Genomic DNA, 19,871 nt, shown 5'->3' on the forward strand with positions numbered 1-19,871 from the left:
CAGACTTAGCTGTAAACTTTACTAGTTAGTCTGTGGAGGCATCAGATGAAACTAGTGGCCTTGAAAAGTATAGGGAAGGTTTTCAAAAGCTCCCCCTAGGAGTGCCTGCTTTTAAATGCTCCTGCAGTTGTGACAACCAGAACGCCAGGTTTCTAGCTACACAAGAAGTGGCTAGAGCTGGTTTTAAGCCTGCCATAGAGGCATCCCAGGCCCTCTTTAAGACCATGTCTATTGGATCTTTCAAATGGCCCATATCGTCAAAGGCCAGATCAGCCTGCTTTGAGACTTTGGACAGAGGGGCGTCTAGTTTAGGATTTTTATTCCAGACCGCCTCTGGGCTCTCATCAAAAGGGAACCTTCTCTTAAGAGAATTAGGAAAGAAAACCTTTTTATCCGGTTCAGACCACTCCTTAAAGGATAAGGTCAGAAAGCACTATGTATCGGAAAAACCCTTCCACCAACCTTTCGGTTAACAGCCGAACGCACTAACCGATTGCTTTCCCCAGAGCCTCATACATCTTATGTCTGGATAAGAGTTCCCCATTAGCTCATCTACTTCAAGAGACAGCTTATACTTTGAGGCTTTAGATGTTGCTTGATCCTCTTCCTGATCAGAATCTGTATCAGGGCTAATCAATGTGGGGCTAGGCTCCCTGACCATACAGGGCTCCCCTGAGCTGGGTGTTGTAAAGCATGGTGAGGAGGAAATTGCAGTTCTATTAGTGGAGGCAGCTGAACCTACATTGGTGATTAACTCCTGGAGGGACTTAAGTCAACGCCCTTCTTTAAAGGAGCCCAAAATTCTTGGCACGCAGTTCCGCTGGAAATGACGCTGGGCATCTCAGACCCCACCGCAACAAGGAGCAGAGATGGAAAGTTCCACTCACTGCTCCTGGGGGAAAAGCAGCATCATTCTGCCCCTGGCCACCTCGGCACTGGAAAGAGGAGGGTAATGGGTCTGCTCTGGTTCAGTTGGACGGTACCCGAGCCAAACAAGGTATGAACCCCACTGTAGCCAAAAAAACAGGACCCGGTCCCTTATGGCTTCGATTCTTCAGGCAGCCCCTGAGGGGCCTCCAGGTTCCTGGCAACATGTTCCGACAGAGGAAACACAAATGACTGCCTTTTGAACTGTGGCAATGTGTTTCCTGTGTCGATGGGAGGAGCTCCATCCTCTCAAGGGCTGTCCTGGAAGAGGACTTGGGAAAACAAAAGGATCTGAGTGATATTTACCAGATTCACCCTTTAATAGTATATATATATATATCCTAATAGTACATACCTCTAATAGTGTATCTAGTATATCTCCTCTAATAGTATATATCTGTTATTCTCAGAGTGGATTAGATATTTTGCTCCCTAACCATATAGTTAGTTTATATTTATCACTCCAGAGAGATATTTAAGAATTACCTTTTTAAAAACTTTACATATTAACTAAATTATACAAAACACTTAAGGTTAACCGATTAATTGAAACAATTGGCCAACTAATAGATTATGAAAATAGTTAGTTGCAGCCCTGCTGTGATGACTGGTGTGGGGTAATTTTTTTTATTATCAGATAGTGTTACTACAGCAACACTAGGTGGTCAGCGTTTTCTTCACTTCAAACCATTGTTGTTACAATACCATGTGAAGCTGTGGGCCAGAGCATCTCTCCAAAGGTAATGCAGCTGTAATGAAATCTCATAATAGCTTTGTTAATATGGTGATAGCACAGCACACCCAAACTGGCTGTCTGTAAAAGCGGATAAACTTGCATAGTATTTCTATTCCTGTGTACACATCAAGCCACCCTTGTGAGCTCACCATAAAATAGGATACGATAATGCAAACAAAGCAGGAGTCAGATCTAAACCATACTGTAAACATTTAACCAAAAATGCATCTGTTAAACCCAGCTTTAGGTAAATGCACAAATGAACAGGCAGCCCTCTACCCCTCTAGAAGCAGTCTTAACTGGTGGGGGAAAAAAATGGGGCACGATTCAGTGCACACCATACCTTTGGGCAAACTATTTGAAATATACAAAAGTAGATCTCATTTGTGTCATTGTACAGCAGCACCATGCAACTCTGTACAGTATGCTGCAATAAAATAAAGCATGCCTGCATTGCAGTGAATGGGAAACAGACAATGGTCTCCTGTGTGTCCTTGCAGCAACAGGAAAGACACCCGTCACGCCATGTGCAAATTCGCCCTTCATGTACACAACATATGACAATCTGCATTCTCAGCCTGGCAATAAAGCATACAAGACCCAGTAAATGGTTTATTTTTTTTATTTAGATTGTGTTCTGCAAGGAACAGAACATGTGGAAAAAATGAACAAACAAAAACAAAAGGATGGTTGCAAGATGCAATTAAACTCCAGAGACAGTCCAAGGACTGAAGAATTCCGAAGCAGATTGAAAAGGAATGCTTGTGATGTTAAGACTAGGATGAAGATGCAAGTTCCAAGTTCCTTTAAATCTGGCCACAGTCAGCAATCACAAGTTTCTTGCTGGTCTTCCCTGACTGAGAACCATAGCTTTCCATTTTTTTCACAACATCCATGCCCTCCACAACTGAACCAAACACGACATGCTTTTTATCAAGCCTGCAAAAGAATCAAATAGACGAGTCAGTTCAGGTATGAAAATTACAGAAACTGCTGCACACATCTGCTACTGTACCACCACATTGGCCTTCTATTAAGTACAGTACCCATGACTAAAAGAGCTTCCAAGTACTTTAAAATTTGTTAAATCTACTCTTCATGTCAATATTTGACAAATGCCATGTTGTGTGGATACAGGTCACATTACATGCTGGTGATGGGCAACAACTGCCACTAAAACCTAGTGTTGCATTAAAAAAAAAAAAAAAAATAAAGTCATCCCATCAAGACAATGGTAAACAGGAGCAGGTGGCTTTAACCACTTTCAGACCGGACCATTTTGCTGGTAAATGACCAGAGGTCTTTTTACACTTTGGCACTGCGCTGCTTTAACTGGTAATTGCGCGGTCATGCAATGTTGTACCCAAACAAAATTTGCGTCCTTTTCTTCCCACAAATAGAGCTTTCTTTTGATGGTATTTGATTGCCTCTGCGATTTTTATTTTTTGCGATATAAACGTAAAAAGACCGCAAATTTTGAAAAAAAATGATATTTTCTACTTTTTGTTATTAGAAAAATCCAATAAACTCAATTTTAGTCATACATTTAGGACAAAATGTATTCAGCCACATGTCTTTGGTAAAAAAAAAGTCAATAATTGTATATTTATTGGTTTGCGCAAAAGTTGTCACATCTACAAACTAAGGTACGTTTTCTGGAATTTACGCAGCTTTTAGTTTACGACTGCCTATCTCATTTCTTGAGGTGCTAAAATGACAGGGCAGTACAAAACCCCCCCAAATGACCCCATTTTGGAAAGTAGACCCCCTAAGGAAATTGATAAGAGGCATGTTGAGCCCATTGAATATTTTATTTTTTTGCCTCAAGCGATTGAATAATGACAAAAAAAAAATTTTTTTTTTTTTTTTTACACAAAGTTGTCACTAAATGATATATTGCTCACACATGCTATGGGCGTATGTGAAATGACACCCCAAAATAAATTCTGCTGCTTCTCCCGAGTACGGGGATACCACATATGTGGGACTTTTTGGGAGCCTAGCCGCGTACAGGGCCCCGAAAACCAAGCACCGCCTTCAGGCTTTCTAAGGGCGTCAATTTTTGATTTCACGCCTCACTACCTATTACAGTTTTGAAGGCCATAAAATGCCAAGATGGCACAAAACCCCCACAAATGACCCCATTTTAGAAAGTAGACACCCCAAGCTATTTGCTGAGAGGCATGTTGAGTCCATGGAATATTTTATATTTTGCCACAAGTTGCGGGAAAATTACAAACTTTTTTTTTTTTTCACAAAGTTGTCACTAAATGATATATTGCTCACGCATGCCATGGGCATATGTGAAATGACACCCCAAAATAAATTCTGCTGCTTCTCCTGAGTACGGGGATACCACATATGTGGGACTTTTTGGGAGCCTAGCCGCGTACGGGGCCCCAAAAACCAAGCACCGCCTTCAGGCTTTCTAAGGGCGTTACAGTTTTGAAGGCCATAAAATGCCAAGATGGCACAAACCCCCCCCCCCCAAATGACCCCATTTTAGAAAGTAGACACCCCTAAATTTAGGGGTACACTAGTGAGACTAGGTAATAAATGGCGGGTGCCCTGAAACTATAAAAAAATAACTAACCAACCAGCGTCACCTGTAACAGTTATATGGTGATCACTGGTGAAAGGGTTAACTAGGGGGCAATCAGGGGGCTTTATGCGGTAGTATATGGGGGTCCCTGGCGCTATAAAAAGCTGCGGCGAACCTAAATACCTACCTGCCTAACTAGCGTCACCTGTGACACTAATACAGCGATCAGAAAAACGATCGCTTATTAGGCTGGGTTCACACTGGAGCGATGCGGGAACGCCACGAATGCGCGGCGGGTTCCCGCATCGCATGCCTCCCGGCGGCAGTTCACACTGCCCTATGCGAACTGCTGGGAGTGTCAGTGAAATGTTAATGACACCCCCAGATCAGTTCGCATATCGCAGTGCGATCTGCAAACTTGGATCGCATGGTGTGAACACCCATGCGATCCGATTCTGCTGCGGACCAAAAAAAGGGTCCCGTGCGAGTTTGTGGCGGGTGCGGCGGGTGCGACACGAATTCAGCCATACTATCTGTATAGCTGAACTCGAATCGCACAGAGATCGGATGTGATTTGCACTGCAGTGCGGTGCGAATCACATCCGTTCTCATAAACCGCTGCAATGTGAACCCAGCCTTAGTGACACTGGCGACGGGGGGTGATCACGGGGTTAAACCTTTATTGGGGGGGTTAGGGGGGTACCTTAGAACTAAAGGGGGCTAACCCTAACTGCCCTAACAGTTATTAGTCACAAATGACACCTGCCGGGTGATCAGGGGGTTAAACCTTTATTAGGTAATAAATGGCGGGTGCCCTGAAACTATAAAAAAATAACTAACCAACCAGCGTCACCTGTAACAGTTATATGGTGATCACTGGTGAAAGGGTTAACTAGGGGGCAATCAGGGGGCTTTATGCGGTAGTATATGGGGGTCCCTAGCGCTATAAAAAGCTGCGGCGAACCTAAATACCTACCTGCCTAACTAGCGTCACCTGTGACACTAATACGGCGATCAGAAAAATGATCGCTTATTAGGCTGGGTTCACACTGGAGCGATGCGGAAACGCCGCGAATCCGCGGCGGGTTCCCGCATCGCATGCCTCCCGGCGGCAGTTCACACTGCCCTATGCGAACTGCTGGGAGTGTCAGTGAAATGTTACTGACACCCCCAGATCAGTTCGCATATCGCAGTGCGATCTGCAAACTCGGATCGCATGGTGTGAACACCCATGCGATCCGATTCTGCTGCGGGCCAAAAAAAGGGTCCCGTGCGAATTTGCGGCGGGTGCGGCGGGTGTGGCGGGTGCGGCGAATGGCTGAACTCGAATCGCACAGAGATCGGATGTGATTTGCACTGCAGTGCGGTGCGAATCACATTCGTTCTCATAAACCGCTGCAATGTGAACCCAGCCTTAGTGACACTGGCGACGGGGGGTGATCACGGGGTTAAACCTTTATTGGGGGGGTTAGGGGGGTACATTAGAACTAAAGGGGGCTAACCCTAACTGCCCTAACAGTTATTACAGTCACAAATGACACCAATGCAAAAAAAAAAAAAAAAAAAAAAAAAAAGACATTGGTGTCACTGTGACTGGGGGGCAGGGGTAATTGGGGGGGTGATCGGGGGGTAAAGGGGGGGTGTGAGTGTGCCTGGCATGTTCTACTGTGTGTGGGATGTGTTGGTGCAACTCACTGATCCGCTCTCCTCCGTGTCGGAACGAAAAATACCGACACGGAGGAGAGAATACATCACTTCCTCTCCTGTGTTTACATTACAGGAGAGGAAGTGATGTCACCGGGGATTTCCATTCGTCGGGAGCGATCGCGAGGGGGTGGCCATGAATGAATGGCCGTCCCCTCGTCCGGGATCGCTCCCGAACGAAAACCGACCGCCGCAGGCACCGGGCGGGGGCCCGATCGGGCCCCCGACCCGCGGGAGGCAAAGGACGTACATATATGTGCTTATGCCTGCCCGTGCCATTCTGATGACGTACATCGGCGTGAGGCGGTCGGCAAGTGGTTAAAGTAACACTGTAGGCCCAAAGCCCCTCCCTTTTGGATAGAGTAATGAAGGGTTATAACCTGACCATTTACCATCTGTACCCCACTGGGGAGATTTACCTCCACTTCCTGTTCCATAGCCAAAAACCAGGAAGCTAGATGAAATAACTAGATATTAAGGAAATTCCATGGGGACCCCCAGGTAATTTGAACTAGTGACCCCATTGGGAGATTTCCTCTTACTTTTCTGGGGACAAACCAAAATTAGGGTTTTACGATGATAAACAGGATAAATTTAGAAGATGAATCTCCCCAATGGGGGCAGAGATACAATAAAACTTAATAGGTTTTGTAGTCCATTTGAACTGTATGCATCTAAAGACACATGCATATAAAAATCTGACCCAACTACTTGGGAGTGAAAAAAAAATCTGGCTGCAAACTTACAAGTTAGTAGCCCAGGTACACACAGGATAAGGTGCATAGATTTTGCCTCTGTCCTATTCAGGATAATGCTGCTGCGCCCCCCCCCCCCCCCAAAATAAAAAATAAAAGTGTTTAGTTCTCTCCTTAACCAAGGGCCTGTTTTTTTCATCCTGGAGGGTTAATGCTTGGTGCCAAGATCTAAGCTTTGATACTGGCACTTCAGGTTCATTCACACACAAAATAAAGCAAGCACTGAATTTAGACTTTAATGGCTGCAGTAGATGGACCATTCTGCCATAAGCCAATATTATATTACTAGTTCCACGGCACCATGCCAATGAAATATTACCACCCCAAAGTTCAGTGAAGAGCAAAGTGCAGTAATCAATGCCAAGTTTGTCTGCCAATACCTTCTATAATGCTAGAGACATGCATGCACCTTGTGTGGTGTAATCCACTCAAGCATAGACAGTGGATTAGCAAGGAAACTGCAGTGGCTCTAATGCACCCCAAAATTAGCTGACTAGTGCACTACAGCTATGCTGAAACAGAAGCTCTGGCAAGGTCTTTTATACATCATGGTACCAGGACCAAAGTATTTTGCAGTTTGACATTCAAACCAGAATCTAGTCTGCTGTTCATATCAAGTCTACATTTGGAGCTCATCTGTGCAAAAAAAAAAAAAAAAAAAAAAAAAGCATTTGACCATTATACACATCTGGAAGGGCCACATGTATTGATTATTCAATAAGACTACAGATTTTAGTTAGGAAAGTGTCAAGTAGTCGGAAAATATGGAATTTTACCTTTGCTACAGGAGAAGATCATATTATACATCATGAAGTGGTACAACACACTGACATGTACTTTCAATGACCTGTATGCCACATACTAATTAAATGAACTCCCATTTCTATTCACAATAGTGATGCTTGAGTGCATGCCAATTGGCAACAGTAACTTACCAGCTGGTTAAGGTAGTACAGATGAAGAACTGGGAACCGTTTGTGTTAGGGCCAGCATTAGCCATAGACAGAATTCCTGGTCCAGTGTGCCTCAGAGTAAAGTTCTCATCTGCAAACTTGTTTCCATAGATAGATTTTCCACCAGTTCCATTGTGATGGGTAAAGTCTCCACCCTATCAGGAAACAAAGCTTATATTAAGTCAACTTGTCACGACACCACCCCAGCTACTTGCAGTTTAGAATACAGCATGTGCTGATCTAACTGAAACCAGTTATTCCCACTGTACCAAATGGCATTTTGCTCAATGCATCAACTTATAACACTCCTGGTGAGCTTAAAAAACATTAAATTTGTGCTCAACTTGGAGGGGGAAAAAAAAATAAAAAAAAAAATAAAATTCTGCTGGGGAGGTACCACCCACAATGTAGTACAAAGCTTTAGGTTATAGGCTGGAAAATGTCAATTTAAGGAATTTGGTTTAGGAATAGCGATTTGGGTATTCTGTATGGCCTTAAGCTAATGAAAGCAAACATACCTGGCACATAAAGTCAGGGATGACTCTGTGGAAGCAAGAGCCTTTGTAACCAAATCCTGGTTGTCCAGTGCACAACTGATAGAAGTTTTCTGCAGAAATGAAAGCAAACAGTCACACTAAATATCCATAAAGCTGAATTAGATCAGCAAAAAGGACAAAAGTCTAGTTTTGCTCCCAGGCTGGCTACATATAGAAGTTGCCCAGCCTTTACTACAGAAGCCATAAATTGACAGAGCCTGACCAACTTCACAAGTCACAGCCATAGCATGAAAGTGCTGTGAAGATGATCACTGGGTGGCAGGTCTTAAAGCCCATTGAACCCCAGTAAAAATTATGTTTCAACAAGCTTCCCTGGCGATTAGGACAAGACACGTTTGCTGAACATTTAGAGTGTAAAGCATGCCACAGCCATGTCAGACTGCTGTGCTCTTGAGACCCTTAAACTCAGAGCTAGAAGCCTGCACGTCATTGAGCTCAATCCTAGATAATGAAGGGCTCATGTAGGCTACTGCTGAAACAGGACAACTTTACCATCTAAATGAAGTGTCAACTGCCCTGAACAAGGAAGCCCAACAACTACTCCACCAAAAGTAACCATTTCGCAATAAACAATGTTTGTCACCACTGTGACAAGAAAATATAAGTGGCAGGATGAAGTCTCTTGAACAATTTTACATTGAAAATGTTCAGGAAAGTCCATTAACTGAATTTTAAAAAGCCAATCTTTGAAGTACTTTTAAACATTTCTCATGTCATTTAATGTAAAAATTAGAATTCTCATACAAGATGTGAAAATCTACTAATGAAGTTAGTTTAAAACTAGGGACTGCAAGCCACTTTGCTCTACAGGGGATTGGGACTCAACAGTTAGTCTACTTTCACACTGTAGCCACTCCATGTTAGCAGTAAATTGCTACTAGTTTTAGTGGCGCTTTTAACCCCTGCTAGCTGCAAAAAATAAAAAATAAAGTTTCAGCACTGCTAAAGCTCTTTGCAGGCACTCCGGCAGCACTGCCCATTCATTTTAATGGGCAGGGCGTTTTTAGGAGCAGTGTATACACCACTAACCAAATGCTGCTTGCACGTTTTTTCAGAATATCCCACAAGTACACCATCCCAGCGTGAAAAGTCACTGAAATTAATGGGGAGGTGGTTCAGGAGTTCATTTCTACTGCCAAAACCGGCCTCAGATCTACATTCTGGATTAGTGAAGTTTGAACAAAAGGATCATAGCCCCAAGTGATTGCCATGGGCCAGCTCTGAATTTACAGTAAAGTCTTATTGCAATATTAAGTCTCATGAACATTGCAGATCAAAGCCCCCCCCCCCCCCCCCCACTTGTTTTTGCTTTATTGGGCATTTGAGCTTTATGAGTTTAGGCACTTAGGAGTCTTTGCTGCTTCAAAGCTCTCAAATATAAAAAAAAAAAAAAAAAAAAAAAAAAAATCACAAGTTGGGAGGTTGTCTGCCCATAAGAGCATAGGCCTGAAAAATTCAAGTGTGCATGGACACATTGGCCAACATGGAGGGGAGTTTCCAGGCAGAAAACCCAAACGCCCTTTAGGGGCAGCTTTGAGATGCAGTGTGCCTGAGCCCTCAGACTCATCAGAACACATTTAAAGCTTTACAAACATTGCTATAAAAGGAGACATTAGATTGGGGAATCAACTAGTATTGCTTATATAGAATCTAGCAACCCCCCCCCCCCCCCAAAAGGGGGAGCAACCATGAGTCTAAACCCTCTGCTGCCCCACCCCCCATATAGCAGAATACAGCATTACTAAGCCACAGAAAACCAATAGAAAGTCTTATACATACCACAGGTCTTTGGAACAGCATCAAATCTCAGCTGCAAGAAAAAAAAAAAAAAAAAAAAAGAAGAAGAAGTCAGAAGTGTTTATATTTGGTTACAGGTTAGACTGATTAATGTCACATTTGTGCCAGGGGATACAAGGCTGGAATGCAATGGGAAGCCTGTTTGCTTAAGCTGGCATGTGGCACATAACTTTGATAGTAGGTCATGAGTAAACTGCTATTCACTACACCATGCCCAGTGTCTACAGGCTTATTAACATTAAGGGTAGACATGCACATGTTCATAGCAGATTATGTTATTAGGAAAGCTCTCATGCTGCCTTGATTCATTGGTGAAAAAGTCTTACAGCAGGATGACTTCATTTAAAGAACATGTGTAGCCTCCCAGTATAGATTAAAGGCACCAAAAAGCAAGCTAGAGCGGATTTGGACTGGCAGCTTCCAGCAATGGAGAAAAACCCAGTCAGTACAAGATCAGTGTTTGTGCTGAGCAAACTTTTAAACAAAGCATTTAGTACTGCATGGTTCTCATTAGGGCTGTCCCAATACCACTTTAAGACAGTACACGTACCAATGCCATTTTTAATGTCATATGACAGTTTTCAGGATTAGGCAACACTGACTGATGGCTGGCCTGGCATAATAAAATGGAGGGGAAGGATTCCTGCCATCATTTATGTCACCTTGCACTCAGCCACACCAATATGGGCTGGGTGTAACAAACATCCACTGCTGGCTTACTGCAGCCGAGTACAGGGTGTACCAAGATGGGTGCCTGCATGTTCAATCTCTGACAGACCTAGAATGTCACAAATGTGATTGCTCTGGTCCCTGATGAAACATGGCTGCACACCTGCCAGCTTACCTCGTTAAACTACCAGCCCATTGAGGACTTGCTCTCTGCTCATGACTTCCAGTTGCAAGCAATGCCACCCCATTCCCAGTGAAACTTCAGATTTCTGCCCTTTCTCCAGGGCACCAATATACAATTAACACTACATACACATAGGATGTTCAATAGGAGCCAGGTTCTGTGAAGATATAACCTTATTTTATACTCTAGACACTATGGACAATATGTATGAACAAAAATGCAAGCAAAGTGAAACCCTAGCACAAATAACCTTCTTGATCCCAGTTATTTGCATACGCATAACTCAATTACACCATGACCCATACGATACAAGGATCCATCTACAGAGTACCACTGGCAAGGTAGCAACTAGTGGCATACAGAACTAGTCGGCACATGGATCCTTATAACTCACTGTGTACAAGTTCACTATGCAGATTACCAGGGGTTCAAGCGAATGACTACTTTTTTTATTGCTCTAGGGTTGCGCTTTAATTTTTGGATAAAGTTTAGGGACCAAACAGTACTTAGTTTAAAGCGGTTCTTCACCCTAAAGGGGGGAAGTTCTGCTAATCTGATCCCTCCCCCCCTCCGGTGCCATAATCGGCACCTTTCATGGGTGAGAGGGGTGCAGTTACCTGGTACCTGCACCCACTTCCGGGCAGACCGCCGCAGACACCCCCCGTTGTGTTCTGAGAAACAGTTCCCAGCGGGGGATCTGAAGAGACGTGCATGCGCAGTAGGGAACCTGGCAGTGAAGTCGCCATGCTTCACTTCCCAATTCCCTGACAGGATGGCGGCGGTGGCAGCAACGAGACGAGCGATCGCCCGTCATCTGCCGCTGACATCGCTGGACCCTGGGACAGGTAAGCGATTTTATTAAAAGTCAGCAGCTGCAGGCTTTTATTTATTTTTTGGTGCAGAACCAATTTAAGTGTCCAAGATATACGACCACTATTTCTGAAGAGCACCTTATGCCATCCCAGCAACTATCAGGATTCAGGAGCAGAACCATGTCAGCATAGAGGTAGTTCTCAACCCTCATTATTGCAGAACTAAGCATTAGGTTGATAAACTCTACTAGTGAGGATGCAGACCTCTTACACGGTTCTGTATTTAGCAGTTAATTAGGTCAGAGTTCTGCCAATTTTGTAATGTCATTTTGAAGCTGAGGAAAATTAAAGCCAGAAAAACAAAAAACTGCTACCTACCATGTTTTCATGACTGTTGTAGCAGATTTCTTTAGACTAGTATTGTTAAACTTCTCTTCCAAGTCACAGGAGTGCACTTTTGCACTCCTGTGACCCAGAAGCCAGCCGACTTCCCAGAGTCACTCCAGGCTCTGGAAGATTGCAATCATTGTTGGGATCCACTCAGCTGCCCGACAACTAGCTCTCAGGACACAGCTGAGAGGCAAAGCCAGCTGAACCAAGCCCATCCCCAGAGAGCCCTGGAGGGACAGAATGAATAGTGGTGACTGACAATCGCTGCTCTCCACTCAGAGCTGATGGACAAGTTCAGGCCTCATGTACACTGCTGGTACACGGACATTTAGGAGCAGTCTGGCATTTTGCAACTGCTCCTGAACTCTTTAAGGTCATCAGTACATGTACAGTTTTGTAAAGTTTCTAGGAAAAAAAAAAAAAAAAAAAAGTTCAGAAGCTGTGTTTAGCAGCATTTCAAGCACCAAACACTTCTAAGCATGGCAACTAGCATTTACATTACAGGTGTCTCATTTTTGGCCATAAAAAAAATTCTCGTCAAACACTTCTAAATGCAAACATAGAAAGACGGAGCATGTAAACATGTCAAAACTGACAGATTAAATGTGGGTTACTATCTGCCAAGTTAAATTGTTCATGAGAGTTTGTAAAAACATGTGTACATGAAGCCTTAGGCCTGGTCTCATTGGAATCTATGCCAAGTGGACTATAGTGTTTCTGCAGAAATATATAGGTGTGAACCAGGCATCAAATTGGGAGAATTGATTTAGCTACTGGTGCCCAGGTCTCCTTGCCAGAAATGACTACATAGACTGTACATATATGCATTTATAACATGTTATCAATGATTTGTTAACACACACACGTTTCATACCATTGTCATGAATAAATAATGTTTACTAACCACTCTACCGCCACAAGCCAATGGCCTCAGAGTCCCACATTCCTTTACTTGAGTACTGTAACCACCAAGGAGTTTTTTTTATTATTTGTAGCACATTGTGACAAGGAAACTTGTTACCAAAACCATCTTTATTCCCCCAACATGTGATCAGAGGATTCAACAGAACGCAATGTGGGACCACTTGAAGTGAGGATATCCCTGGCAGCCAGCACATGTCCAACTTAAAGATCACTATAAATAGAGTGCCCTGGCTGCTAATCCATGTATAGCAGCATCTGACATATTTTACTGATATGACCTTCTCAAGGTCATTGTAAAAGCAAGTTTCATGTCAATTAGGGTCAATGTCTTGAATGTAAAAACATTCCAATTTCATAATAAAGATAAAGTGAAAAAAGCACCCCCCCCAAACTTTTTTGCAGAAGCCCCAAACTTGCTTGCCTAAAGCAACGGCACAAATTTGTAGACAGGGTGGAGAATTATTTAACAAGGGTAGAATGAGCACTGCAGTGTTCAACGTGCAACACCCATACCGCCTTCAATTTTATGTAGACGCCAGCAACAAATTCTGGCAGCAGCCTGGGGATTTTGTAGATAAATTATTAACACAGACATGAGTCAGGCATGCAAAATAAAGAAGCTGGCTAGAGGACAAGATAATACCAGAATACCTTTATAGCAGAGCACTGGATACATCACACCAAGCTCTTACCATATACAAGAAGCAGCCATGTCAACTGCATGCCCCATACTGATTAAAGTACAATCTCTCTTGGACTTTAGGGGAAAAGATAGACGCCCCGTCTTGCTTTATGCCCCATTAAGGAGACTTCCCTTTAGGTTCTGTGCAACAGGAAGAGATCTTTCCAGATTCTTTGCAGGGATTCAACTGCAACAGGTTTAGTGTTTGAGCATGACTTGGGGTCAGTCCACAAAGCAGTGACTGGCATTTCTACTGCACTGGATAGATGCCAGTCACTGCTAGGACAGACCAGTGTTGTGTCATATTCACACTGCAATGCAGCCTGGAGCGGTGCTGCAGTGGGCCGTGATGAATGTGGACATGCTGCATTTTAATTACTGCAGACGGGATCGCATGTCAGCAGCAGTGCTGGTATATGCCACTGCTGACTGCAAGTAGGTTTTTTTTTTTACTGGAGAGGTGCAATGCGAGCAGCTCTCCTGATCCCCATGGACCAGAATGTCACCCTCCTGTCCATGTGTAGGAGTGACGTCACCCCAAACTAGCCAATGAAGCTGGCTGAAAACCAGGCACAAAAGATGAAGGTGGGGGATAAGGTCTGTTGGATGGAAAGGGGGGGGGGAATGGAGAATAAAGTCCCTTTAGACCCACTTTAAAAAAAATGGTTCTGTGCATTAGAGGTACAAAATGTCCTGTGTTTGTACCCCCCCCCCCCCATACTTACCTGAGCCCATCTACAGCTGCTCTTTGCCTGCCAATCAAATCCTGTGAGGGAGCAGGGCCAAGCCACAGTAGGTCTATACACCATGTGCATCCCCCTCCCATTTAGGTTTCCTATGGTGGTGCACTGAGAAGACATGGAGCACTGGCAGGGGACCCAAGAGATGGATCAGAGCTGCTCTGTGCATTCATTGTATTTACACTTTGTGCGACTTTAAGTCACATGACAGGCTGCACCCCCATGTTTCCCCAATGAGTACTGTTGATATTTGTACAGAAAAAAATTCAGTGACCTTATAGTGCCTACACTACTGGTCTGACTTGAGGGCCATAGACTAATGTAAACCCTCAAGTCACATCTGTATGATTTGTGCGCAACTGCAAACAAAAAACCACCACATTAGTCAAAGCCAGAGTTACACTCATCCAAAGTCTCAATGAAAATTGCGCAATTGTGAATGAACTCTGATTAGAAAGTGAGCTGGAGTTTGGCTTCAACTTGTTAGCTAGCAGATATAGCTACAGTAACAGCATTTAAACCTTACCAATAATGCCCAACGACCCAAAAATGGTATACAAACCAATGAATGGATGAAGCTAGCCTTTTAGTTACGCAGCTGCAGGTTCTCATTGAGCTGGTGCAACCTGCCAGGCCTGGTGTCCTAACCAATGAGGTCATTGGGTCACTATACAGCATTGTTTGATGCTCCATCAGCACTTGGGTGTATGCTAGCAATTAGGGGGGCCCCTTAGAATACTAGACAGTACCAGTGTGCATTTGAAGAAAAGCTCCACCCAAAAAGGTAAGGTTCTGCTTTGGGGAGCAGGGATGGGTCCTCCTGAATTGGCACTTCTGCAGGTACCCAATTTTGATAGGTGGTCAGAAAACTACTGACAAAGGACTGCAGCGCCCATTCACGATGCACAGTGGGCATCTGACTGAAGTCGCAAACTGTCACAGCTGGGTGCCCACATGAACATGCCGGCACGACCGACGTGACACCACACCGCTAAGTTTTGGGACAGACGAGTGGCTACTTTTTTAAAGACCCTTTTCACACTGGGGGTGCCCGTGCATTAGCAGTAAAGCGCTGCTCGTTTTACTTCTCTAAAAGCAGCACTTTACCCCCCAAGTGCTGCCCATTCATGTCAATTGGCAGTGGTGTATACAGTGCTCCCAAACCACCCCAAAAATTCTGCTTGCAGGATTTTTTGTAACATCCCACAGGCAAACAGCCCCAGTGTGAAAGCACCCGGGTGGCATGGGAGGCAGTTTTCAGATGCCATTTCTAGCTGTAAACTGAGTTAGTGTGAGAGGGGGGGGTCTACAAGTCAGCAGCTACAGGCTTTATTTTATACACACACGGCTGAAACACCTCTTTAGCTTGCAAGAACACCCTCTAATGGTGGGTGTCCTACATACATGTTTGGACGTCAAGTTGCAAAAAACTATTAGTTCTGTTTTTCACATTTTAGAAGGGGGGGGTGCCCCGAGATTTAAAGGCTATAAAACCCCAACACTGCTCTAACCCCCCCCCCCATATTGCAGGCACAGCAGCATGTTACTGGGCAGACCACCAGGTGAAGACACTAGGGTCCCCTTCACACAGACGCTTCTAAACAGCCAGTAAAACACTGGAGCACTTTTGAGCTTTCCATTCATTTCAATGGAGGAGCATTTTTCACTAGATCTGCCAGGCACACTGCCCCAGTGTTAAAGCGTTCATGAGCTCACCTCGGTGTGAAAAGGGTCTAAGAAAAAAAAAAAAATGCAGCCACCACATCTGATTGGCAAGATTACATGTTGGGGGTTAAGCTTTGCAGTGACTTAGGTATACATATATACACCCTCGGTGCAGATAGGTGAGGGAAGTGACAGACACTGCAGCAATGCTATGGAAAGAGCCTGTGTGTCAGCTGAGCGGTGATCTGATTGGCTGCCATGGCGGGAAGGCCGGTGGTATGGGAGCCTCGTGTCACAGGGTGTGGCCCTCACACACAGGGCCTGCACTCACAAGAGACAGCAAAAAGGAGACATTTTAAAGCGCTTAACATCCTAAAATGGACTCCCATCCCTCCCTCCCAGCAGCATAGCCGGTACAGGAGGAGGGCGGAGACAGCCGATGGACACGCCCTCTTCCTGCGTCGGCCATTGGCGGAGTCCCTTTACATGATCCGAGCGGCCGCCAGCACTGCACCATCCCCGCCGCGTGCCACTGCAGAGCGCGCCGACCCGCGCCCAACCCCCCCTCCGGGTCACCTCAGAGCTATACGGGGAGGGGGGCCTCACCGGCAATTGTTCTTTCTACCCCCAGGGGATTCAAACCAGTGCCCCGCAATACAGCACACTCCATAACATATCTCCACTACATACACCCAAAGAAGGCGGACACACCACATGACCTGGGCGCCAATCCTTTGTTAAAAGCGGGAGAAAGCCGCCGCCGCCGCCATTCATTCAAACACCACACTCACCTCAATAATAATGCGGCCTAGGAGGTTGCCGTCGGCTGTGACATCGAAGAAAACCCGCTTATTTGCCATGGTGACGAACCGGCGAACGAACTGTACAGCGAAATGAATTGTGCGATCACCGCTCCTTTCGGCGAGAGAGAACAACCCGAAAAGAACCTACAGAAGGCGGCTCCGCGCTTATTATATGAGGGGGGGTTGGCCCCGCCCGCTACACGCCCACTCCCCCCTCACCATCTGCCGAGGCTCCTCGCACAGCGAACTGACAGTCCACCTAGCCAATAGGAGAGGGTCTGAAGCAAGGAGGGTGGGGCAGTAGAAGAGGAATAGGCGTGGCGTAGAAAGGCGTGGTGGAGGGTGACGTATGTGATGGAGCTGATGCGCGGTCTCCATATTGGGGTCTCTTCTTTATGTATTGCTGATGAGGAGAGAAGCCGGGAAATGGCGGGGAGCGGCTCGTGTTCATATAAATAGAGCACCGGGCTCTGACCTGTACCTGAGATAACGGGCCGGGCCTCATCCATCACACACGGGAGAGGCTTACACGTATTTCTAGGCGGGTCCCCAGAACAGCAGTCCGGGCTGAACGCCGTGTGGATTGGGGGTTACCCGGAGACCAGTGACGTCTGACTGACAGGATGAGACCTCCCCCCCCATCCCCGCCGCATTCCTCATTATTCAGGGGGTGTAAGGAAAGTCTATACCCAAGGGGCGCCGTTCCAGGCGACTCTACCCACTGACCACAGGGGGTGTCATTACAGGCTGTTCTATACCCACTGACCACAGGTGGCTCTATACAGAGTGACCACAGGGGGTGCCATTACAGGCTGCTTTATACACAAGGGGCACCGTTACAGGCTGCTCTATATACAGTCACCACATGGGGGCTTGCAAGCTGCTCTATACACAAGGGGCGCCATTACTGGCTGCTCTATACCCAGTGATTACAGGGGGTGCCATTACAGGCTGCTCTATACCCACAGGGGGCACCATTACTGGCTGCTCTATACCCAGTGACCACAGGGGGCGCCATTACTGGCTGCTCTATACCCACTGACCACAGGAGGCGCCATTACAGGTGGCTCTATACCCACTGATCACAGGGGGTGCCATTACAGACTGCTCTATATACAGGGGGTGCCATTACAGGCTGCTCTATACAAAGTGACCACAGGGGATGCCATTGCTGGCTGCTTCGCCCTGACAGGGACATCCACCCCCCCATATGTACAGAATTACTATTATATTTATGTATCTAGCACCTACAGCTTATACCACACCTCCCCTACAGTATATCCAACATTCACATCTGTCCTCAGGGAGTTTGCAATCTGACATCGCTACCGTACACCCGTCCGCCATAACGGTATGACCGCCCACCGAGCCATGGACTCTGCTAGACCTCTAACGGTATGCTCTGGTATCCAGCACCAAGCTGCCACAAGCAGATCCTTTGACCTCTTGCTAACTGTTCCACATACATGTTCTGCGGGGCGGCGGCTCCTGTGTTAAGAATCACGTACAGGTACATGATGCTGCACTTCCGGGTGTGGGGCAGGCCGCTGGCGACCAGCTCTCGCTGTGGTTGGATACAGCTGGAGCAAATCAGCAGTACTGGCGGACCTGATGTTCGCTACACAGGCAGAACAGAGATCTGCCTATGTAAACAAGGCAGATTGCCGTTCTGTGAAAAGGGAAGGCAGTGATCTTATGTTTCTGCTAAGCAGGAACACAGATCTCTGTCTTCCCACAGTTTAAGCACAGCACCCCACACACACACAGTAACCAAGCAGTCCCTAGGGACACATTTAACCCTTTGATCGCCCCTGATATTAACCCCTTCCCTACCAGTGTCATTAGTACAGTGACAGTGCATATTTTTGGCACTGGTCACTGTATTAGTGTCAACTGGTCCCCAAAAAGTGTTAGGTGTCTGATTTGTCCCACTATAAGTCACTGAACGCTAGGGATGAGCTTCCAGTCAAACCCATGTTTGATTCGAACGTCACCTGTTCGGTCGTACGTCGAATTGCGAACATTATGGGCCGTTCGCGCAAAATTCGAGTGGCGCGTCACGGGCCATAATTCACTGCTGCATCACAGTGCATTGCTGGCTGATGACTGGCCAACCATGCACTATGACCCGCATGCTTGGCCAATCACAGCATTGTCTGTACAGAGAGCCGTAATTGGCAAAAGCCAGGGTGGCTTTGGCCAATTATGGCTCAGGGGGTTTAGTACACACCCCACACTATATAAGGCCGTCTGCGTGGCGGCCTTGTGTAATGTGCTGCAGCGGAGAGAGATAGACAGAGAGAGAGAGAGAGATAGTGTCATTTGATTTAAGTTAGGTAGAATAGGCAGACAAGTCAGCTGCAGTGTATGGAGGACGTATATGCATCCGAGGTGTTGTATATATATATATATATATATATATATATACACACTGTATTCAGATTAGCTAGATGCGTTCCTGTTATTCTCTCCCTAATTTACTGACAGGCAGGCAGGTGATTTTAGTACTTGCAGTATTTACAGTTAGCGTACTTTGTCCTCTGCAGTGCGCACCTAAAGCTACCTTCAAGACAATTGCTGGTGTTCTTCTGATCCTATTAATACCACAGGCAGACAGCTGCAGTATTTACAGTTAGTGCACTGTGTCCTCTGCACAGTGTGCACCTAAAGCTTCCTGAAGACAATTGCTGGTGTTCTTCTGATACTATCAATACCACAGGCAGGCAGCTGCAGTATTTACAGTTAGTGTACTGTATCCTATGCACAGTGTGCACCTAAAGCTACCTTCAAGACAGTTGCTGGTGTTCTTCTGATCCTATTAATACCACAAACAGGCAGCTGCCGTATTTGCAGTTAGTGTACTGTATCCTCTGCACAGTGTGCACCTAAAGCTACCTTCAAGACAATTGCTGGTGTTCTGATCCTATTAATACCACAGGCAGGCAGCTGCAGTATTTACAGTTGGTGTACTGTATCCTATGCACAGTGTGCACCTAAAGCTACCTTCAAGACAGTTGCTGGTGTTCTTCTG

The 19,871-nt window shown here is 45.6% G+C and overlaps 1 protein-coding gene across 1 annotated transcript; it reads right to left on the bottom strand.

Moving 5' to 3' along the window:
* Window positions 1–2,267: 2,267 nt before the first annotated feature.
* On the bottom strand, window positions 2,268–16,998 carry LOC143960764 (peptidyl-prolyl cis-trans isomerase-like). The gene is made up of 5 exons (XM_077469641.1): window positions 16,829–16,998; window positions 9,954–9,984; window positions 8,136–8,224; window positions 7,600–7,772; window positions 2,268–2,602 (listed from the first exon to the last, which is right to left on the bottom strand). Exons 1-5 carry the CDS (start codon window positions 16,895–16,897, stop codon window positions 2,470–2,472), a joined length of 495 nt encoding a protein of 164 aa, XP_077325767.1. The 5' UTR covers window positions 16,898–16,998; the 3' UTR covers window positions 2,268–2,469.
* Between the last annotated feature and the right edge of the window lie 2,873 nt (window positions 16,999–19,871).

The sequence above is a fragment of the Lithobates pipiens genome, unplaced genomic scaffold (genome assembly GCF_037356315.1).
Source record: "Lithobates pipiens isolate NorthernLeopardFrog02 unplaced genomic scaffold, aLitPip1_a1.2 Scaffold_8, whole genome shotgun sequence".
NCBI classification, from domain to species: Eukaryota; Metazoa; Chordata; class Amphibia; order Anura; family Ranidae; genus Lithobates; species Lithobates pipiens.

Bases quoted from the DNA above. Each gene is read 5' to 3' on its own strand.
- LOC143960764 (XM_077469641.1), bottom strand. From the start codon at position 16,897: ATGGCAAATAAGCGGGTTTTCTTCGATGTCACAGCCGACGGCAACCTC. The intron at 7,773-8,135 runs GTATGTTTGCTT...GTTTCCTGATAG, and splicing joins TCCCTGACTTTATGTGCCAG to GGTGGAGACTTTACCCATCA. The intron at 2,603-7,599 runs GTAAGTTACTGT...ATTCTTTTGCAG, and splicing joins TGTACTACCTTAACCAGCTG to GCTTGATAAAAAGCATGTCG.